Source organism: Mauremys reevesii, linkage group 3 (genome assembly GCF_016161935.1).
Source record: "Mauremys reevesii isolate NIE-2019 linkage group 3, ASM1616193v1, whole genome shotgun sequence".
Classification (NCBI taxonomy): Eukaryota; Metazoa; Chordata; order Testudines; family Geoemydidae; genus Mauremys; species Mauremys reevesii.
The window spans coordinates 154,839,152-154,862,986 of record NC_052625.1 but is presented as its reverse complement, the minus strand read 5'-3'; the positions used below and the strand labels follow the sequence as shown (position 1 = coordinate 154,862,986).

At 46.5% G+C, this 23,835-nt stretch overlaps 1 protein-coding gene across 1 annotated transcript in view; it reads left to right on the top strand.

Moving 5' to 3' along the window:
* The window catches only part of COL19A1 (collagen type XIX alpha 1 chain), a 332,172-nt gene that overhangs the window by 304,267 nt on the left and 4,070 nt on the right, over nt 1–23,835 (top strand). The window contains exons 47-49 of the mRNA XM_039532738.1: nt 8,976–9,146; nt 10,297–10,363; nt 21,066–21,194. Of these exons, the coding sequence (XP_039388672.1) occupies nt 8,976–9,146; nt 10,297–10,363; nt 21,066–21,194 (367 nt within the window). The remainder of the gene's footprint in view (nt 1–8,975; nt 9,147–10,296; nt 10,364–21,065; nt 21,195–23,835) is intronic.

Below are 23,835 nucleotides of genomic sequence, written 5' to 3'. Positions count from 1 at the left end.
GTTTTGGGGTGGGTTTTTTTGCAGTTATAGCCTTTCCACAGTTCATTATGTCTGCACACTTACCAATGACAATTTAAACCCCAGTCAGAAATTCATTATGATTTAAATTAATTCAGCAAAACATCACAAATCACAAGGGTCTTTATAGTGAAGCTCTAATTATAGTGATTAATAAGCTCTAACTCACTGAGTTAGACGGTTGCTCACCTTTGCAACTGTTGTTCTTCGAGATGTGTTGCTCATATCCATTCCAGTTAGGTGTGCGCGCGCCACGTGCACGTTTGTCGGAGGATTTTTACCCTAGCAACCCCCGGTGGGTCGGCTGGGTCACCCCCTGGAGTGGCGCCTCCATGGCGCCGGATATATACCCCTGCCAACCCAACCGCTCCTCAGTTCCTTCTTGCCGACAGTGGGGAATGAGGGCGGGTTTGGAATGGATATGAGCAACACATCTCGAAGAACAACAGTTACAAAGGTGAGTAACCGTCTTTTCTTCTTCGAGTGCTTGCTCATATCCATTCCAGTTAGGTGATTCCCAAGCCTTAATTAGGCGGTGGGGTCGGAGTGAGATGTCGCAGAGTGTAATACTGCGGAGCCAAAGGCTGCGTCATCTCTGGACTGCAGAACCAGGGCATAGTGAGAGGCGAAGGTATGGACCGAGGACCAGGTAGCTGCGCAACATATCTCGTGGATGGGCATGTGAGCCAGGAAAGCAGCAGCTGAAGCTTGAGCCCTGGTAGAGTGGGCAGTGAGGTGGCTCGACGGAACATGAGCCAAGTCGTAACAGGTGTGGATGCAAGATGTTACCCAGGATGAAATCCTCTGTGAGGAAACAGGTAGGCCCTTCATACGCTCTGCCACTGCGATGAAGAGTTGGGGGTTCTACGGAAGGGCTTTGTCCGCTCGATATAAAAAGCGAGTGCTCTATGGACGTCTAGGGAGTGCAGTTGTTGCTCTCTGCGCGATGAATGTGGCTTCGGGAAGAAGACCGGAAGGAAGATCTCCTGGTTAACCTGGAAGGCCGATACCACTTTGGGGAGAAAGGCTGAGTGTGGTCGCAACTGCACCTTGTCCTTGTGGAACACCGTATAAGGAGGGTCCTCCGTGAGAGTCCAAAGCTCGGAAACTCATCTTGCCGATGTGATGGCCATGAGGAAGGCAGTTTTCCAGGACAGGTAGAGAAGGGAGCAAGTTGCTAATGGATCGAATGGGGCTGACATGAGTCTGGTAAGAACCAGGTTGAGGTCCCAGGTCGGGGCGGGGCGGCGTACCTGGGGGGTATAGGCACTCCAAGCCCTTGAGGAATCTAGATACCATAGGATGTGAAAACACCAAGCGCCCATTCTCCCCTGGGTGGAAGGTAGAGATGGCTGCCAAGTGCACCGTCAAAGATGACACCGCTAGGCCCTGTTGCTTAAGAGACCAGAGGTAGTCCAAGATGGTGGGGATGGAGAGCTCGGCGGGAAGAACGTTGTGCTCTCCACACCAGCATGTGAAACACTTCCACTTGGTAAGATATGTTGCTCTAGTGGAAGGTTTTCTGCTACCTAAGAGTACTTATTGCACTGGGACAGAGCAACGCAACTCAGACTGGGTGAATCACTCAGGAGCCATGCCGTGAGATGGAGGGACTGTAGGACTGGGTGACGCAGTTTGCCGTGGTCCTGAGTTATCAGGTCCAGGTGAAGAGGTAGTGGGATAGGGTCGGCTATTGACAGGTCTAGCAACATGGTGTACCAGTGCTGCCTGGGCCACGCTGAAGCGATCATGATCAAGCGGGCTCTGTCCCTGTGTATCAGCAGGACCTTGTGGACAAGTGGGAATGGTGGAGAAGCGTATAGCAGGTGAGACGTTCACGGTATCAGGAAAGCGTCCGCTATGGAACCCTGCGAGAGGCCTTGAAAGGAACAGAACATCTGGCATTTCCTGTTCTCGCGGGACGCGAAGAGGTCTATACGGGGAAATCCCCACTTCTGGAAGACCGAAAGAATAACGTCCGGGTGAAGCGACCACTCGTGAGAAAGGAAGGATCTGCTGAGGCAATCCGCCAGAGTGTTCCGAACCCCCGGGAGAAAGGAGGCTATGAGGTCTATGGAGTGGGCTATACAAAAGTCCCAGAGTCGCAAGGTCTCCTGACAAAGGGCCGAGGACCTTGTCCCTCCCTGTTTGTTTATATAGTACATGGCTGTTGTGTTGTCGGTGAATATCGACACACAACAGCTTTGCAAGTGCTGATGGAATGCCTGGCAAGCAAGGCGGACTGCTCTCAGCTCCTGGACATTGATGGGCAAGGCCAGTTCCTGAGATGACCAAAGGCCTTGAGTGCGTAGATGCCCAAGGTGAGCACCCCAACCGAGAGATGATGCGTCCGTCATCAGGGATGCAGAGGGCTGGGGCGCCTGGAACGGCAGTCCTGCACACACCAGGGAGGGGGTCAGCCACCATTCGAAGGAGCCTAAGACACTCGGGGGAATGGTGACGATCATGTCTATGGCATCCCAGCCTGGTCGGCACACTGAGTTGAGCCACAGTTGGAGGGGACGGAGGCGTAGTCTGGCGTATTTCGTCACAAACGTGCAGGCCACCATGTGACCCAGGAGACCGAGGCAAGTGCAAACCGAAGTCAACGGAGCAACTTGCAGACTCTGGATGATGGCCACCATTGCGTGGAACCGGGGCAGCGGTAAGCAGGCTCTGGCGAGGTTGGAGTCCAGGGTGGCACCAATGAAGTCTATCCTCTGAGTGGGAATCAGAGTGGATTTTTCCGCATTGATCATTAGGCCTAGATGTAGGAAAAGGTCCTTGACAATGCCGACGTGATGGATCATTTGTGCCTCGGAGGCCCCTCAGATGAGCCAGTCATCTAGATACAGAAAAACGTGTATCCGACAGCGGCGGAGGTGGGCGGCGACTACAGCCATGCATTTCGTAAATACTCTTGGGGCTGTAGAGAGTCCGAATGGTAGGACCACGAACTGAAAATGTTGGCGGTTGATTATGAACCAGAGGAACCTCCTGTGAGGTGGGTAGATGGCTATGTGAAAATACGCATCTTTCATGTCGAGGGCAGCATACCAGTCTCCGTGATTCAGGGATGGGATGATGGTCCCCAGGATACCATACGGACCTTCAACTTTATCATGTATCTTTTGAGTTCCCGCAGATCCAGGATGGGTCTGAGACCCCCCTTTGCCTTGGGGATTAGAAAGTAGCAGGAGTAAAACCTCTTGCCCCATTCGTGTTCCAGTACCTCCTCTATGGCTCCTTTGGCAAGGAGCGTCTGCATCTCCTGGAGGAGGAGCTGCTTGTGAGAGGGGTCCCTGAAGAGGGACGAGGAAGGGAGGTGGAAGGGGGGGCATGAAATAAATTGGAGGTGGTACCCAAATTCCAGCGTGCGTAAGACCCAGTGATCTGACGTTAGCCGGGACCACGCAGGGAGGAAAAGGGAGAGGCAGTTGGAGAAAGGAGGGAACGGATCCTGTGATGATACTGGTACGACGCCCTCGGGCGCACCTTCAAAAGGAGGGTTTTGGCCCCGTGGAAGATTTGGAGGAACCTTGGTTCTGGCCCCCTTGGTTGCCTGATTGCTTCCAGCGACCGGTTCTACCCCGCCTTCTAGCAAAGTCCTGTCTCTGTCTGGGCTGAGGGTAAGAGCGGTGTGGCTGGGTGCGGAAGGGCCTGTGCTGGGTCACTGGCGTGTGCATGCCTAGTGAGCGCATAATGACCCTGTTATCTTTTAGGCTTTGCAGCCTAGGGTCTGTCTTATCAGAGAACAGGCCTTGCCCTTCAAAGGGGAGGTCCTGGATTGTATGTTGGAGCTCCGGGGGGAGGCCCGAGACTTGCAGCCATGAGATACGCCTCATAGTAACCCCAGAGGCTAGGGTCCTGGCCGCTGAGTCCGCGGCGTCCAGGGAAGCCTGGAGGGAAGTTCTAGCAACCTTTTTTCCCTCGTCCAGGATGGCCGCAAATTCCTGTCGGGAGTCCTGCGGGAGCAACTCCTTGAATTTGTCCGTTGCTGCCCAGGTATTATAGTTATAGCGGCTAAGGAGGGCTTGTTAATTAGCCACACGGAGTTGGAGTGCCCCTGCAGAATAGACTTTGAGCCCCAGCAAGTCCATGCGCCTTGCGTCCTTTGATTTCGGGGCTGGAGCCTGCTGGCCATGGCGCTCTCTCTCGTTGACTGACTGGACAACTAGGGAGCAAGGAAGGGGATGGATGTATAAGTATTCATAGCCCTTGGAGGGCACCAGGTATTTACATTCCACTCCGCGGGCAGCAGGTGGGACAGAGGCTGGAGACTGCCAGATCGTGTTGGCATTGGCCTGGATCGTCCATATAAAGGGGAGGGCCACTTTCGTGGGGGGGCATCAGATGATCAGATGTCCACCACGGGGTCCTCTACCTCCGGGACCTCCTCGACTTGCAAGTTCATATTCTGTGCCACACACCGGAGGAGGTCCTGGTGGGCCCTCAGGCCGATTGGTGGAGGGCCTACAGACAACGTTCCGGCTACCGCCTTGTCAGGGGAGGAGGATGAGGAGAGACCTGGGACAAGTGGGTCAGTCGAGGGCTCTTCTTGCTGGACAGGCTCTGTCTCCCGTGGGATCTGGGAATCCTGAGGCTGGACCGACACTTCCTCCGAAGCAGAAGGAAGAGGGCGGCTTATCGTGGCTTCCGGCACCCGGTGTTCTGATGTGGCAGAACACGATGGACCTGGATGCGCACTTTGGGCCTGATGATATGCCCAAGGTGTCCAGAATGCCCACTGTTGAGGACCGTGATCCTGAGCCTGGGGCTCATGGAATATTGCGGCGGGTACATCGGTGTCCTTGTCTTGGGCATACGCACTGTCTGCCTGCGAAGACACGGATGGGTGCCGGGACGGCCAGGGAGGAGCTGAAAGACCCTGGTACGAGCCCCTTTCTCTCGCCATTGGTGATCTCCTCGGCACCGGGGATCAGTACCTGGAGTCATACCGGTGCCGAGAGCGAGACCGGGACCTGCGACCGGCGCGGTGCCAGGAGGTCGACCTGGATCTCGAAGGTCTGCGGCGGGAACGGCTGCGAGAGTCGCGGTGCCGAGAGCTGGAGCGGTACCGAGAGTACTGGGCCGGAGGTCGAGATGTTGATCTATGCCGCAAGTATGACCGGTACCGAATGGGCGAGCGGTGCTGGGACTGCGAGCGGTGTCAAGACCGTGATCGTCGATGAGACCGTGATCATCGATGAGACCGCGAACGGCGCCGGGGCCTGGATCATGATCGGTGCCGGTCTGCCGAGCCGACTGAAGGAGGCCTCATTATGGCTGGCTTGCCTCTGGAGTGTAATACCCGCACTGGCGGTGCCAAGGGTTGAGGCAGGACAGACTCAGTCATGGCAATGAGGTCCCTGGCTGTGGAGAATGTCTCCGGTGTAGAGGGGACCGTAAGCTCAACGACAGGCCTCAGCGGGGAACTCTCAGGGACTGGACTCGACGGCCCCCGCGGGACCGGAGTCAACGGTACTGCAGCATTTGGTGCCTCAGCAGGTGCAGGTGCCGGGTGGTCCGAACGGGGCTGCATCTGTGGCGCCGAAGGCACAGAGGTAGAGGACTTCGATCTCTTCTGCTTCGGGGAGAGAGATCGGTGCCGAGCAGGACCCTGCACCAGAGATGGCCGGTGCCGCGGTGTTTTGGCGGTGCTGGCACGGTCCGGTGCCGGAGGAGCGCTGCTAGCAGTGTGCTCAGCGGTCGGTGCCAAGGACGGAGGGTTCAAAGCTGCCTCTATGAGGAGATTCTTTAGGCGAAAGTCTCTCTTTCTTTGTCCTTGGCTTAAATGCCTTGCAAATACGGCACTTATCTGTAATGTGCGATTCCCCGAGGCACTTTAGACAAGAGTCATGGGGATCGCTTGTAGGCATCGGCTTATGACAGGCCGAGCACAGTTTGAACCCCGGTGAACCGGACATGGGACCCAGCACCGGGCGCGGGGAAGGGGCTAATGCCCAAACCCCGCTGAACTATATACACTAACTATTTAAGAACTATCAAATTAACTATAACTATACTATACTATACTATAACTATATACAACAAAGACAGCGAAGAGATAAGGAGTAGCTAGGGAAGTGGAGGACAGCTAAACCGCGCTCCACTGTTCCAACGACCGACACGGGCGGTAAGAAGGAACTGAGGAGCAGTCGGGTCGGCTGGGGTATATATCCGTCGCCATGGAGGCGCCACTCCAGGGGGCGACCCAGCCGACCCACCGGGGCTTGCTAGGGTAAAAATCTTCCGACGAACGTGCACGCGCACACCTAACTGGAATGGATACGAGCAAGCACTCGAAGAAGAAATCAGAGATTTGGAGGTCAAATGCCTGATAAAAAGAGATCTCTAACTTCCTGCTGTACATCCTTCCCTTTCTCTATGTCCTTTTTATCATGCAGTCTTTAAGTATCTGTGCTTACTCCTACAATGTACAATTACAATTTTACTGTGAGTGAGTAATGCTTCAAATCTCTGTATAGTTAACTAATACTTCATTTCATTGCATCCTATTAATCCAACTAATACACTTGTTTACTTTGCTCTTATTACTGTACATTCAGGATTTCATCCAAAAAATTAATAAATTCTTTGTACTAGTCACTTCCAATTGTGTAACTTAACATTAATTTTAAGTGGTGCAGCAAGGAGAGTCATTGACCCTTAAGGGCCATCATTTGTTCATGAGCAGTCCAAATGCATGACTTGTTGCATTCTGTTCCACAGCTTAAGTTCAGCAGACTAATAACAAATATATTAAGTCATTTTTAAAGATTTAATTCCTTCATACAAAACAAATCAAGTGACATCTCAGCCAGGAACACCCAAGGCCTGATTAAAGCTGTTGCTGGCTGAAACATTGACCTTTGATTTGTTTTGTTTGCAAGGAAATAAATCATTAAAAACAACTTCTTCTATCTGCTATTATTTTGATGAACTGAAACTGTGGAACACACCAAGTCCAGAAAAACACATGCACTTAATTTCTCACAGTTTTGCCATCAAGGTCAAATACCAAATCTGTTCAAATGTCTACTGTATTTCTTTTCTCTAATTTGTGCCTGGTATATTGAGTCTATATATTCCTTATTACAATATCATGAAAATGGCACATAAATATCCCATTGATTTATTATCACCTGACTCAGTAGAAACTGTGTTGATATGATATATTTCTTTCCCTTCCCTTTTAGTGTGCACTAGAGCTGGAGTGGCCAAAATATGGCCTATGGGGCAAATGCAGCCCACAGAGTTCTGCAATGCATCATATTGCTACACTCAGTTTAATAGGGAGGCATGTCCCATTGAGAACACAAGTCAAATTCCAGTGCAGCTCCCATTTGGGCACAGCTTTTAGATACTTGCTGTACTGAATGCTAATTTGTATTCAGCTCCCCTTAACATTTCATTGAACTACTAAGGTTTAGCAACTTTTTTCTCTTTATAATATAACTCCTGTTAGCCTATTTATATCTATATTGTGTCCCTTCTACCCTGTTTCATATGTTACACCCTCTACAACAGTGGTGGGCAAACTTTTTGGTCTGAGGGCTACATTGGGGAATAGAAATTGTATGGTAGGCCATGAATGCTCACAAAATTGGGGTTGGGGTGTGGGAGGGGGTAGGGCTCTGGGGTGGGGCTGGGGATGAGGAGTTTGGGGTGTAGGAGGGTGCTCTGGGCTGGGACTGAGGGATTCAGAGGGCGGGAGGGGGATCAGGGCTGGGGCAGGGGTGCAGGAAAGGGATGAGAGATTTGGGGTGCAGGAGGGTGCTCTGTGCTGGGATTGAGGAGTTTGGAGCATGGGGAGAGGCTCAGGGGGTGCAGGCTCTGAGCAGCATTTACCTCAAGCAGCTCCTGGAAGCAGTGGCATGTCCCTTTTCCGGCCCCTACGCATGGAGCGGCCCCCGACCCTTGGAGTGGGGACATGCGGCTGCTTCTGGGAGCTGCGCGGTGCGGCCCCCAACCCAGCACCCCAGCTGGAGCACCGGAGCAGGGCCAAACCACATGGTGCAGCCCCCGACCTGGGGTCATGGCAGGAGCTCTTGGGCCAGCTTAAAACAGCTCACGGGCCATAGTTTGTCCACCCCTGCTCTACAACCTGCTTGTATTAGGGTCTGCTGTAAGTCTTCACTAGAGAAAGAGAGGGGAAGATTAGGCTTTCTGTGGTTCTAGTCATTTAATAGTTTGGCCTGATCCCATGTGACTTTAGGCAAGTCATTCAGTCTCAGTCTCTTGGATCCCCATAATCAAATGTGGATAATAGTCCTTCTACCTCATTGAGTGTTGTGAGGATTAATTAGATTGTGAGGTGCTCAGATACTATGGCAGAGGGGAACATAAAAGTGTGATCGATTTGATAGAAAGAAAACTATTAGGCTCTTGATCAGGCATAACCACCCAAGAACTTTTAATTTTATTTTCATCTATTTTAGAGAGAGACCATGTTTTGAAACCCAGTAATGCTTGGTGTAATCCTTCTGTATGGTCTTTTAGTTCATTCTTGTACATCAACATTTTTTTCAGGGGTGCTGGAACCATTTGTATAGTAGGGGTGCTGAGAGCTGTTCAACCAAACTGTAAACTCTGTATATGATGTAAACCACTTCAAGCCAGTGGGAACGGCAGCATCCCCACTTACAGCACCTATGATTTTCTTTGTCATTGAATGTAAACATTACAACAGATGAAAAGAGAATATGGTCTCCTTTGTTTTTCAAAGAAAGCATCAGCTTCTGAATTATTTTCCAAATATGATTCCCTCTCCAAATGGACATTCAGTGTCATTCAGGAGAGAAGTTTCTTCCCAACATTCTTGATTGAGTTTTCACATTGATTGATTAAGTATCAGAGGGGTAGCCGTGTTAGTCTGGATCTGTAAAAGCAGCAAAGAGTCCTGTGGCACCTTATAGACTAACAGACGTATTCTCTATGCTTCTTATTTTGAATAGGGAGATCAAGGTATTCCAGGGGACAGAGGTCCACAAGGTGAAAGAGGAAAACCTGGCCTTCCAGGAGAAAAGGGGGGTATAGGACCTTCTGGACCACCAGGAGACAGGGGCTATCCAGGATCACCAGGTCATCAGGGTTCCCCAGGTTCCCCAGGTCCTCCAGGTTTTCCGGTAAGAAAATAAAGTGCTTTGGTTGGTTGCTGGGGGAACCTAGAGAAGTAAACATTGTGCGTTCTGGGGAGCAGAAATGAATCCATACTTATCCAGTACAATACATCACAAATACTAAAGTTACTTTGAGCTGTCTAATTGTTCAGTTATCAAATGAAAAAAATCAGTGCAAGCAATCAAGCCATCATTTTTAATTTTCTTTTTTTTTTTGTTAGTGTTCTATACCTGAACTGTGGTAGTCTCTGCTACACTGAAAATAGCTTAAGTTCAATTAATTAAATTTTGCTTTTGACAAATTGGATAGATGATTACGCTATACAATTAGTTTTGTATGTGAAGCTTTGTAAAATAAAGACCTAAAATATAAGTGAAAGTATGTAAGAAAGAAACACATCCCAACCCTCTCCCCAGAAATTAGTACCTAAAAATAACACTAAATACTTCCTAACACTGCATTTCTTCATTCACACGCCTTCTGTTTTTTCCACACACACACCTTTGTGCTCTGAATATTTATTAACTTGGAAGACACAATCATTCAGATAATGGATATTTCACCCTGCTGTGGTTTGAGTTATTCATCATATCAGCACTGATGATGCTACTTTAATGCAAAAAACAAACAACAATAACAAAAATAGTCCCCAGCCAAGATTAGTGCCTCATTTTGCTACATGCTACACGAACACAGAACAAGAGACAGTCCCTCCCCCCAAGAGTTGACAATCTAAATAGACAAGCAACATACAAAGGGTGAGAATGATAAAACAACATTATTGGACATCTTTAGAAAGTCTTTCACAGATCTGATAGTGACAAATTTGTGCTAAAACATATGACACAAAAACATGCTTATTTTAATGATATAATCTGAACATGTTGCTGCTTATTTCATAGGATCAGTAATTGTTCATAATATTATAGTGTACCTGCAATAAACAGCCTTTGCAGCTAATTAAATGCCTTAACTTCTCTCAGTGTTTAATCTCCAGCAAAAGCTTTATGTGCTTTCCTTTGTATACTCAATGCAACTACACTATCCCTTGATTAAATTTATCTATTCAGCAGCATCAGATATGCTGCTTTCAGAATGTTCTGTTTCCACATTTGTAGATTACTGATGTGCGTCCCCTGTTGGTTTTTCCATCAGGCTGACACAGTTTCATTTGAAGAAATGAAAAAATACATCAAACAAGAGGTTCTTAGAGTTTTTGAAGGTAAGGAAATGAAATGTTGTACAACTAAATGTAAATCTTATCTTCTGTTCTAGATGTTTACTTCCGTATAGTCTTTGTGTACCTTTTCTAAACAATTGTGCAAGGACATCCTTTCTGCTTGATTGATTATTTACACTTAGGTATAATAAAAGTGAAAGTCTATCTAATAAAATCATATTCAAACAAATAACTGTTACTGCATGTTCAAAAATCTGTTAACCAGAACATGCAATACAGTTTAGCATTAAAAAACAAAGATTGTTCAAAATGTTAATAGTAATAGCAAAAGTAAAAAAATAAATAATAGTTGGAATGTGAAGGGCCTGATCCCACAGAGGTAAAATTCCCATTGTCTTCTTGCATTAACTGGACAACGTTTAGGATTGTGCAATTTTATTTCCAACTAATTCAGAAGCTCCCCATTACCTGTGTATTGATTTAAAAGAAAACAGTTCATATACGTTGTTAATGAAGCCACAGCTTCTCTTAAATTACATTAACTGCCATTAGCTTTAAATCAAAAGCAGTTTCAAGAACAATGTAGCATTTATTAAATTTAATTATTTTCCCTTGAATCTTAGATGGTAAAGGTATAGCTATTAAATGAAGGTTGTTAGTAGTTATGGGTGGCTTTTAAGTGAAGATATGGTATTTACATTTTTATTCTTATTCTGCCATGCTCTGATACGTAAGCTGTGTTCTGTGTTTCCAGATTCTTACATCCTGCTGATTTCTCAGTTTCTCATTGCTTGTACTTTTTGCTTTATATTCCTTATTTTTCTCACAAAAATTTTAATTGTGTTAGGGTTGTGTAACTTCCTTTACATCTCATTGGAAGACTTTCAATTATGTGCTTTGATTGGTTCATCACGTTCATTAAGGCACAATTCCAGTCATTCTGTATTTATTGTAGCCCTTTTTCTTAAGTAATGAACCATTGTCCTGCTTGTTTTTTCACTGTTAAAGACGGGTGAACTCATTTGGATAAAATAAAAATATATAATTACCCCAAAGATTAACCCAAAATGCAAATATAGGCCAAACTGCAGCTGGGTTGAGGTTCACTTTAAAAAACAAAAACAAAGAAAAAAAAACCCTATTTTTCATGTTATACACATCTATCCTTATTGTTTCTAGTCAGGGCTGGAAGCAGAAGCACCAAATAGCATGAATAGCTTTAACATTTCTGACCTAGCCCAAAGCAGGTAGGGAGGAACTCAGAATGCTAGGATTTTACATCAGTTTTGGGCAGTAGTGGCATAACTCTGAGGTCAATGAGCATGGCCAAAGCTGCAATCAGATTTTTCCGTGTCACTGTTCAGGCTCTGGAGCAGACCGGGGCATGGCTAGGTTCTCCTTTCCCTCCCTCAGGGTACGTCTACACTACGGGATTATTCCGAATTTACATAAACCGGTTTTGTAAAACAGATTGTATAAAATCGAGTGTGCGCGGTCACACTAAACACATTAAATCGGTGGTGTGCGTCCACGGTCCGAGGCTAGCGTCGATTTCTGGAGCATTGCACTGTGGGTAGCTATTCCGTAGCTATCCCATAGTTCCCGCAGCCTCCCCCCCCTTTGAATTTCCGGGTTGAGATCCCAGTGCCTGATGCGGCAAAAATCATTGTCGCGGGTGGTTCTGGGTAAATGTCGTCAGTCACTCCTTCCGCTGGGAAAGCAACGGCAGACAAGCATTTCATGCCTTTTTTTCCCTGGATTGCCCTGGAAGATGCCATAGCATGGCAATCATAGAGCCTGTTTCGCCTTTTGTGACTGTCACCGTATGTGTACTAGATGCCGCTCACAGAGGCGATTCAGCAGTGGCACACAGCTGCATGCTTTTGCTTTTGCATGATAGCAGCGATGGTTATCAGCCATATTGTACCATCTACCATACCATAAATTGGTAATAAGATGGGCATGGCTACCAGTCCTTTTGCACTGTTCCATTTGCTGCTGTCATAAGTGCCCCTGGCTGCTCTTAGCCAGGGGTGCCAAAGCCAAAATTGGGAATGACTCCCTGAGTCAATCCCTCCTTTTTGGTATCTAAAAATAGAATCAGTCCTGCCTAGAATATGGGCAAGTGTACTAGAGAACCACTGTATCAGAGAACCAGAGAGCACAGCTGCTCTGTGTCAGATCCTGCATAGATTATGAGCTGTATGCTATTCACAGGGGGTGCTCCTGCAACAACCCCACCTGTTCATTCCATTCTTCCCCAGCCTTCCTGGGCTACCATAGCATTGTCCCCCCACTTGTGTGATGAAGTAATAAAGAATGCAGGAATACTTGTTAGTGAGAAATGAGTGGAAGGCAGCCTCCAGTTGCTATGATAGTCCACATAGGACATTAAGGAGTGTGGAGGAGAGGAGCCCAGCATCCTGCTGCTAGTCCAGGGGCAATTGAATCTTTTATGTACCCATGAATGGTGGTGGCTGATGAAGCTCAGCCCCCTGTTGTTATGATGATGATGGTTATCAGCCATATTGTCCACTCTACCAGGAAAATTTAGGGCCAGGCGCCCTTGATCGACCTGACCGATGCTAGTACGCATGGTTACCAGTCCTTTTGCACTGCCCCATGTGCCAATAGGCTGATGATGACAATGGGTATCAGTCTTATTGTACCATCAGTCACCCATGGCGGGGGGGAGCAAGGATGTCGGTGTTGAGTGCTGCACCATCGCGTCTATCTGCAGCATTCAGTAAAGATAGGGTGACATGTAAAAGAGTCAAGACAGGATTGTTTTCCCTTTCACTTCTGGGGGTGGGTGGGGGGGTGCGTAAATTGCCTAGCTATGCCCTGACCCACCGCGGACACTGTTTTTGACCCTAGAAGCATTTGGAGCTCAGCCAAGAATGCAAATGCTTTTCAGAGACTGCAGGAACTGTGGGATAGCTTGAGTCCTCCAGTCCATGAGCGTCCATTTGATTCTTTGGCTTTCCGTTACGCTTGCCACGCAGCAGTGTGCTGAGTCCCTGCTATGGCGTCTGTCTGGAGATATTTAAAAAATGATTTTGAATTTCGTCTTCTGTAATGGAGCGCTGATAGAACAGATTTGCCTGCCCTTACAGCGATCACGTCCGCATCGTCCATGCTGGAGCTCTTTTTTTATTTTGATTTCGGACTGCATCGCCACCCGTGCTGATTGGAGCTCCACGCTGGGCAAACAGGAAATATTCAAAAGTTCGCGGGGCTTTTCCTGTCTACCTGACCACTGCATCCGAGTTCAGATTGCAGTCCAGAGCGGTCACTGGTGCACTGTGGGATAGCTCCCGGAGGCCAATGCCGTCGATCAGCATCCACACTAACCCTAATCCGATATGTTAATACCGATACTAGCGTTACTCCTCTCGTTAGGGAGGAGTACAGAAACCGGTTTAAAGAGCCATTAAAATCGATATAAGGTGCCTCCTAGTTTGGACGGTTGTGGCGTTAAATCGGTTTTACGCTCCTAAAACCGGTTTAAACGCCTAGTGTAGACCAGGCTTCAGACTGCATTGCCCATCCCGGAGTGGTCAGCATCTCTCTCTCTCTCTGGCCTTATCTACACCACAGTTTTGTCACCAAAAGGCAGATTTTGGCGACAGAACAGTGCAGGTGTACACACTGCAATGCCACTTTTGGCAACAAAACTCTTCAGTTTCAGTGACAAAACCACCTTGACTAGAGGCATAAAGCTTTTTGCGGCAAACTTAAAGCAACAAAGCATTAGTATAGACCAGGCCTGCACAACATACGGCCCGCAGGCCGTATGCCCAGAGCTGCGAGCAGCCCAGAGCCCTTTGAATCCTGGCCACGGCTGAGATTTAAAGGGCTCAGGGCTCCCCGCAGCTGGGGCAGCCCAGAGCCCTTTGATTCCTGGCCACGGCTGGGATTTAAAGGACTCGGGCTTCCCTCATCGGCAGGAGCTCTGGGCCCTTTAAATTCCTGCCCCAGCCCCGCAAAGCTCCGGGTTCCCCCAGCCGCCGGAGCCCCGGGCCCTTTAATTTGCCCCTGAGGGCTCTCAGCCACCTCTTTAGCTGGGAGCCCCTGGTTGATTTAAAATCAAGTATCACCTCCCCACCCCCAACCTTCCTTTTTGGCCCACAGCTGTTTTAGTGGGGCGGCGCTGGGGAAGGAGGGTTTGTTTCTGCAGGGCTGGGCGGCGCTGGGGCGGGGTGTTTCCGTGGGGCCGGGAGGTGCTGGGGGGGGGGGTGTTTCCGCGAGGCCGGGAGGTTTCAGCCCTCAGCTGTTTTCTTTGGAGTAATGTGGCCCTCGCCGCTTTACAAGTTGTGCAGGCCTGGTGTAGACATTTGTGTAGAGCAAATCATTAATGTGGAATGCTTCTCTCTTCTGCACTACAAACACAGAGGCAGGCAGGCAGGCAGGGGTGAATGTGTGTGTGCATGTGAGAGACTGCTGTGCTGTACAGAGTTAGGGAGGGAGGCGGGGGCTCGTGTCAGGATGTCCCTCTCTCCTCTCCTCCCCTCCCCCCAGGACTGGTTGCTTCCTGCGGCTGTCTGCACTTAGAGACGGCATGCCGACACACTCACTCTCCCCCTACACATACTCCCGCAACCGTGGGTGGCGGGTATAATAGGCCAGAGGAGGCTAAGTCTCCATTAACCCAGGCCCATGCTTCACGCTGAGGCCCCGCCCTCACTCCTCTTCTCCCCCTAAGCCGGCAGGGGCTCAGCTTGGGCCGGCAGCTAGGGTGGCTCAGGTCAGCCTGGGGGTTGGGCTGGTGCTTGGGCCAGCTGGTGTGCATAGAGTGGGCCAGCTGGCAGCTCGGGGGAGGTTTGACTGGGGCTCCTCCGGCCGTGGGGTGGGGAGTTTGGGGCTCCGGCGGGGAGGGAGGAAGGGACAGGGCATAGGCAGGGCCTTGGGCAGAAGGGGCAGGCCCAGGGGTCTACTTCGTGCACCGCCTATGCCTTCAATACACACTTTGTCTCTCTCACATACACACTTCCCACTCTCTCTCACACTCCCCCAACACACACACTGTCTGTCTCTCCTCCCACCCCCACCCCCCACACACGTTCCCTGTCACACACTTCCCCCCTCCCCCATTTCAGTTGAAAAGCAACTGGCAGTCTAGTAAGATGCCTATGGAATTGAATGGGATTGAAAACCCTGCATCATGTGATGCTGTGCCTGCCCCATGAGGCAGTGCAAACCCTTCCCAAAACACCCTGCGTCCAATTGCACAGTGGGATAGCTACCCACAGTGCACTGCTCTCTGTGTCAATGCAAGAGCTGCTAGTGTGGATGCACTCTGCTGACACAAGGAGCATAGTGTGGACATGCAACAGCAGTTTAATTAAAGTGCTTTAATTAAAGCAGCATAACTTTTGGTGACAAAACTCTGCATTGTAGACATTCTCACTCTCACTCACACTAAAGGTTTTGATGGGAGGCCTGGAGGTTGTTAAGGAGGCACAGAAAGCCTATTCTCCCACAATACATCCATCCCTGTTTTATACAGCTAAAAGGTTTGGGTCTTTACTGCCACCTGCTAACCACAGACACTCTTCTAATAACCTGCAAAATCTTCCAGTGAGATAGTCTGTCTCCTTCATATTAACTCTTAGAGTCATAGGCAGCCATCTAGTTAGGGTTGCCAACTTTCTAATCACACAAAACCGAACACCCTAACCTCGCTCCTTCCCCAAGGCCCCACCCCTTACTTTCTACATTCCCCCTCCCTCAGTGGCTCGCTCTCCCCCACCAGCACTCACTTTCACTGGGGTGGGGCAGAGGATTGGGGTGCGGGAGTGGGTGAGGGCTCTATCTGGGGGTGCAGGCTCCGGGGTGGAGCCAGAAATGAGGGGTTCAAAGTGTTGGAAGGGGCGGGCGCGGGGAGTTGAGGTGCAGGGCGGGGTCAGGGCTCTGGGGTGGGGCTGGGGATGAGGAGTTTTACAGTGCAGGAGGGGGCTGCAGGCTGGGGGTGGGCTGAGGGATTCAGTGTGTGGGAGGGGGCTGCAGGTTGAGGCAGGGGGTTGGGCTGTGGGAGAGGGTACAGGCTCTGGGCTGGGGGTGTGAGCTCTGGGGTGGGCCATGGATGAGGGGTTTGGGGTGCAGAATGGGGCTCTGTGCTATGGCAGGGGGTCAGGGTGCAAAGGGGTGAGGGCTCTGGGCTGGGGCAGGGGTTTGGGGTGCAGGATGGGGCTCTGGGTTTTGGGGGGTCTCAGGGCTGGGGCAGGGGGTTGGGCCTCGGGATTACCATGGGCAGTGGTGCTGTAGGGCTAAGGCAGGCTCCCTGCCTGTCCAGGCACTGCACTGCTCCCGGGAAGTGGCCAGCAGGTCCAGCTTCTCACGGGGGGGCCAGGAGGCTCTACGCGCTGCTCTCGCCCGCAGGCACCGCCCTCCCATTGGTTCCCGGCCAATGGGATTGCGGAGCTGGTGCTCGGGGCGGAGGTAGTGCGCAGAGCCCCATGGTCTCCCTGCCTAGGAGCCAGACCTGCTGGCCGCTTCCAGGGCGCAGTGCAGTGCCTGGACAGGTAGGGACTAGCTTGCCTTAGACCTGCGGCACTGCTGACCGGACTTTTAAAGGCCCGGTCAGCGGTGCTGACCAGAGCCACCAGGGTCCTTTTCGACCGGTCTTTCCAGTCGAAAACCAGACACCTGGCAACCCTACATTTAATGCACACGTTTCTGGCCACTCACAGACTGGTTTAAACTGGATTGCAATCAACCTGCTAAGACTGCTGGGATGGAAAGCATATAGAAATATTTTAAATTATTCATCTTTTAAATTGCAATTAGAGCCATGCCCATTTATTTGGGCATTTTTATCTGTGTTATAAAACTCATGAAATTACATGTATTATGATTATATTAATAAAGTAAGTTGGTTCTCATAACCAATGTTTGTAATTAAACTACATAATACTTGAACGTATAAATATCTTGACTACCATGTGCAAAACAATATATGATATAACAAGTGGATGAGAATAATGTTTGTTAAAAACTGTCATTATTAATCTTTGTAATAAAACTACTCTAAAAGGAGAAACATAACTTATAAATATGTAAAGTATTTTAAACCAAAATTATTTACATATTGCCAAATGTATTAAGATATATTTAAATAGATATCGTGACAAAGTTCCTCCTCTGCCTTGGTGGGTCCTGCACTTATTGGCAGATTTTCTCACCTCAGAGATTCATGGCAGCCCTCAGTTTGGCTACTTTTGCTAGTGGCTCAAACCTGCCATTCACTCAGCTAACTGCGTCACTGGCCAGCATGGGGAAAAGGGAGAAGAACAATCCCTTCCATCTCTGCTGATCCACCCAGTGGATCAGGGGACAGGCCAGGGACCTTCCCCTCTGGTGGGACCCACAGTCCAGGTCAACTCCTCTTGTATGCAATGGGGAGGGAGAAATGGGGGAAACTCGGGCCCGCCCTTTACTCCGAGTTCCAGCCCAGGGCCCTGTGAATCACAGCTGTCTACAGTGTTTCCTGTAACAGCTGCATGACAGCTACAACTCCCTGGGCTACTTCCCCATGGCCTCCTCCAAACACCTTCTATATACTCACCACAGGACCTTTCTCCTGATGCCAGATAGCGTTTGTACTCCTCAGTCCGCCAGTAGCATGCCCTCTCACTTCCCACTCCTTGCATGCCCCTCACTGACTGAAGTGAGGTCCTTTTTAAACCAGGTGCCCTGATTAGCCTGCCTGTCTTAGTTGATTCTACCAGCTTCTTAATTGGCTCCAGGTGTCCTAATTAGCCTGCTTGCCGTAATTGGTTCCAGCAAGTTCTTGATTGTTCTGGAACCCACTCCTATTACCTTACCCAGGGAAAAGGGACCTGCTTAATCTGGGGCTAATGTATCTGCCTTCTACACTCTCCTGTAGCCATCTGGCCTGACCCTGTCACAATATATGTAAAATAATAATTAGATTTAACTATTAGCTAAAATTGTTTTAACTATTAGTTATAACTCTTAGCTAGTTTAACATTAAACTTCAACCATAATAATGTATATAGTATATCACACGTATGAAAGATAATCTAGAAATGTATTTAAGCTTTATTTTTTGCACAGGTGTCTCATTCCAAAATATCTATTTAATTGTCCTTTCTCCATAAATATATTAGCCTAAAGAGTTATAATGTCAGTTCTTTAGAAAAGATATACATACTATTATGCATGTTAACTGCTTTTCTGCATGCTATGTGTTTCAGATGGAATTGTGTCATGTTAACTTCAGTCCTTGGTGCTGAAATATACATTGATACTCTCTTTACTCTTTGACATGTTTCCTTATTTATGTCTCCTCTTTACTTAAGAAATATTAAACCATTCCTAAAAGGAGTTGAGATATTGGCTCAAGGCACTAATTAATGTATATTATTTGTGAGTGTTCAGCCTCTGTCATGAATTCCCAAAATATTTGCAAATTGTGAATGTTTCATGAATTGAGGCGAGTTTATTCAGCCATTAATTCTTACTGCAATGTAGTCATTTGCTGTTCTATTTAAAAAGTTAGTTTTCTCATCGGGAAGCAGAAGTAATGCCATGTCATTTTGGCAGATCTCTTCACAGCATGAACAATGATAACCAAATAGTCAAAGCAAACCATTAATGACAACTAATAGTTTGAAAAATATTTGTAGAAGCTATTCATCACATATATACAAATAGCAGACATACTTGAAAAATTCAGGGCTGGTTTATGAAAAATTCACTTACCAAAAAAGAATTATTATTCAAACAAATACATCAATCAACTCTAGCATGTACACTAACTTCTCTGACCTTATTGTGAATACTCTGCTGTTTGTATTCACAGCTGGCACTAGTTTTGGTGTGGACGTTGAACACCAATAAGGCCTGTTTGTTTGTTTGTTTGTTCCTGTTTGAGGAATAAATTAGTATACCCTTAAGAGAGAATTTTCCTGTTCCCCGTCCTCAGTGGAAACTTACTTTCCATCTGTACCTTCTCTTCCCCCTCTCCCCCCAATCAGTTGGCTCTGCTTGGTTTATGATGGCTTGATATAGGTCCCTCCTTCCCTTCTGCCATAGTGGTTACTGCAGAGCAAAGTTAGGGTTGAATGTGCAGCCTTCAAAGCCCTGCAAAGCTCAGGAATCAAACCTGTCCCTCTAACATGTCAGTCCAGGCACTAACAGCTGGGCCAAACTTATGCAGAATAATATTTAGTGTGTTACAAGACTGGTGTAAGCCTGTTTCTGTAGTCACTCTGTAAGTGGAACTCCCACCAATGAGAATGGGAGTCCTGTACTTGGAGTGGCTACAGGATCAGGCCCTATATTTGTGTGTTGTCATTCTTGCACAGAAATATTAAAAAAGCAGAACTTGCATGCTATAGAAAGCCATTTGTGCACATGTTTTTCTATGCAGAACACCCAGCACCATAAATACAGTGATTTGGAGTCATTCATATGCATGGAACCCCACAGTTGTACGTTACCTGTTCTCTGCTCCATTTTTCACCTTAATATTTTATTTTCTGCCCATGCGGCTCTTTATTCAAATTCTCTGATGAATGGAATTCAAGCCCAGAAATATTCTGACTTTGAGTTAAAGTTTTGAATCCACAACATTAGAATGGATTCAGAATTATACAGTAACAATCTTTGACTACATCTAAAGAGTTAATAAGGCAGCCACAAGTGGATTATATTGTCCCTAAACCTCCAATTACCAGGAGCTGGGACTGGACAACAGGTGATGGATCACTCAAAATTGCCCAGTTCTGTTCATTCCCTCTGAAGTATTTGGCACTGGCCACTGTCAGAGACAGTATATTGGGCTAGATGGACCATTGGTCTGATTCTCATGTAATATTAATATTTTAAATTGAAAATCTTTGCAGCAGACATGGTTGTAATTGGGAAATTGCCCAACCACCGTAAGCAGTTTCTTTGCCACTCCAACAACTAGTCCAAAAGCTAAATCCTGAATATGCCACTTCCAAGTCCTGTATCTCAGAGGCAGTGAGCCAGCAAGACTTAGTGGAACGCATATCTCAATGGTTTTTCTTCATTAATGAAGTCAGCATTTCCTCGTTCTCCACACACTGGGAAATGGGTTACTTGCACCCTCCCTGACAAGTCAAGTGTCTGACAACTTTGACTTGGCTCTACTTTTAACTGTGATCACTTTTAGGTTTGACACCTTCAGACACTCCATCAGGTGTAACCATAGAGGGAAACCATAGAGGGAAGGTAACCATAGAGGGAAATTCACCCCAGCACAGAGGGCAGCCAGTACAAGGATGTGTAGAATTTAAGTCCAACTTAAGCCCTGTTTTTGTACCTTAAGTGGAATTATAGATCTTGTGTGGACTCTCTGCACAGGAGTGAATTTCATTCTGTTTATATACTGTTCTATAGCCATGTATCTGTATACTTCCATCACCAGGAGATGGTGGGAACTGTAAATAGTAAAAATATATATATACACAGCAGAATATGAGTGTTAGTGCTTATTCATTAGTGCTCAACTCTGGGAGGTATAAGCACTCCTGCCGTTAATGTCAAAGGGGTTGAAGGTTCTCAGTGCTTACAGGAGTATCCAGCACCTTGTAAGATCAAGGTATTATCTATTTAAAGGATTAGCTAAAGTCACTTCTGATAACTAGTTCTGGATTAGTCTGGAAATTGAGGCTGGTGTTTTAGTGATTTTCATATGTTGTGCTACCAAATCTCTTACACATTTTCTTTTCTATGTCCTGTGTTAATGAAGAGAGGATGGCTCAGTTTGTATCCCAACTGAAGCTTCCAGCTGCAATGTTAGCTTCCCACGGTCATGGGAAACCAGGACCACCAGGAAAAGATGGATTACCAGGGCCACCAGGAGAACCTGGACCTCAAGGTAGGGTTTCTAATAAAATGTTCATAGGTATCGCACTTTTAGTCTTCATATACTTGCTAATGATAGTTAAATTAGAACTACATATCTAGCTTCCTAATGATTAACTTTTAAAACCATACTGCTGCATTTCCAGAGTAGATCTATAAATTAACCCATAGCAAATGAGTGGTATTTCCCTATTAAAAATGCCTAATCAATGCATTTTATTCTAATAAATGATAAGCTATCTGTCAGTATCTAAACTTTATCTAAACCTGCTATAGAAGTGATTTCACATGGAAGAAAAACTATACCAGTGCTCAATTGTAGCTCTTAACATATCTGATGCACATTTCTAGTAACCAGGTTATCTCCTGAGAAGCAAAGATTTGAGCTCTAAGTCTGAGTTCTTGCAGTTCTGATCCAGAGACAACACTGATGAGAAAAGACCGAGGGAAAGAATATTCCTCATATAATGTATCTCTCTTACAGTGAAGTCATTTATTTTCACAAAACAGTTTCACAGTAATTGGATTTTCACTAAATTCAAAACTGCAAATTGCACAGTGCAGTGCACTGAAACAATTTGGGACCTTGATTCTACTGTACCATCCTTCACCATAGAAGTAGTTTCACAGAAACTGAGTTCATTATAATTGAATTCTCCTGTATTTCATCACAAACCACACTAGCACGGGAAATTAATAGGAAAAGAATGGCAGAAGAATTTATAAAATACATAAAAATGATTTGGGGATAGTATATAATTTACAGTATATGTATAGGTAGTTCTTTATTATTATCTTTTGTTAGTTTGGTCTGCTCTGGAGTCAGAGCAAGTCAGACTGGAATGAAGAACATGAAAGCATATCTGAAGATGTATGGAATGGAGAGCTAAAAGAAGAGTAAAGACTATTAACACTGATAAGAGCAAACCCTTGATTGAAGCTTGAAAAATGTGATGAGCTCAGAATAAGAAGAACAAACAAGAATAAAGGCTCAAGGAAGGCAATAAAAGGGATTAGAGTTTTGCAACAGTGACTTGTTAATTTTCTAAGTATTCAGATCACTGTAAATGGTCAACTTTAATGCCACTGTTAGATTGTTCAATGAGATTGTACCTGGTGGATACTCTCAGAAGTAGCAAACCGTAATATGAATTACTTCAAGTTAGTGAGTTTCAAGAAGTGAAGATGGTAGCTATACGTATAGAAAAAATAAGCTTATTTTGGTGCTTTATTCTTAAGTAAAAGTAGTTCCCCATTGACACAGGATTCCGACATACTTTACCCTTCATTTCAGTACACAGTTTCAGTATATAAAATAACAAGGCTTGAGCTAAATGAGAGGCATTCCCACCTCTGATGCATAAGAAAATAGACGTGTTGATATGAAATTGCACTTTAAAGGAAAGAAAAAGCAAAAGTTTGACCTACCTACCTACCCCTACATCAGTAGTGGGAAACCAGAGAGAGGACACAAGCATTAGATGTCCTTCCCTCTATGCCTGTTCATTTCATTCTTGGGTGCAGGCAACAAAATTTAAAATACTGAGCAATCAGAGACAATTAAAAATGTAGTAGACAGACTCTTCAGGGAAGCATGTAATATACATGTATGTCTAGTCTCAGCAAGGTAGCATGTTATGTGCATGTGTGTCTAGGTTCAACAGGGTATGTTCATGTGCACACCTGGTATACCAGAGAGATAATATGCACTGGGTTGGTTATTTTAAACTGTAGTTCTGCCATTGTTTTTTGAGAAGAGTAAAGGTTGCCAGTGCCTAAGTGCTTCAGTGCTCAAATTAAAAAAAAAACATACCTAAGGGATCCCTAGAACATTGGGAGCAGATTCATAAAATTTTAATGAAGCCCAGAATTGTTCCCTGCAAGCCTTGACAATGTTCCTACACTGCAAGGAAGAACTGATGTTAACCTCACTGGTAGGTGCATCCGACAAAATGTATCAGATACAAATAATCATGATGTTACATTAGGTTTGGAGTGAAGTGGTATAATATCAACAAAAGTTGCAGCACAGATGCTGGAATACAGGACTAGCAGTGAAGCTGTTAGGCTATATGTTGGGCTAGGCAACCTATGGCACAGGTGCCGAAGGCGGCACGCGAGCTGATTTTCAGCAGCACTCACACTGTCTGGGTCCTGGCCACCAGTCCGGGGGTGCTCTGCATTTTAATTTAATTTTAAAAGAAGCTTCTTAAACATTTAAAAAAACTTATTTACTTTACATACAACAATAGATTAGTTATATATTATAGACTTAGAGAAAGAGACCTTCTAAAAACGTTAAAATGTATTACTGGCACGCAAAACCTTAAATTACAGTGAATAAATGAAGACTCGGCACACTGCTTCTGAAAGATTGCCGACCCCTGCTATATGTAATAGTGAGTGAGACTTTTTTACATTTCTTTTTCATTTTTTAAAAGTAAGTATACAGTATGAATATTGTAACATGATACCATAAGGCAGTGTTACCAGTGAAATTTGCAGGAGTAGCATTCATGTGAGTCTATATTGTGTTCAAAGTTATAGTAACTGACTTAACTCCATTGATTTACGTGAGTTTGCACAGATGTAACTGAGAGCCAGAAGGGAAGGGCAGAGATCTTTCTGTATGAAACAGTTTGTTTTTTCACATA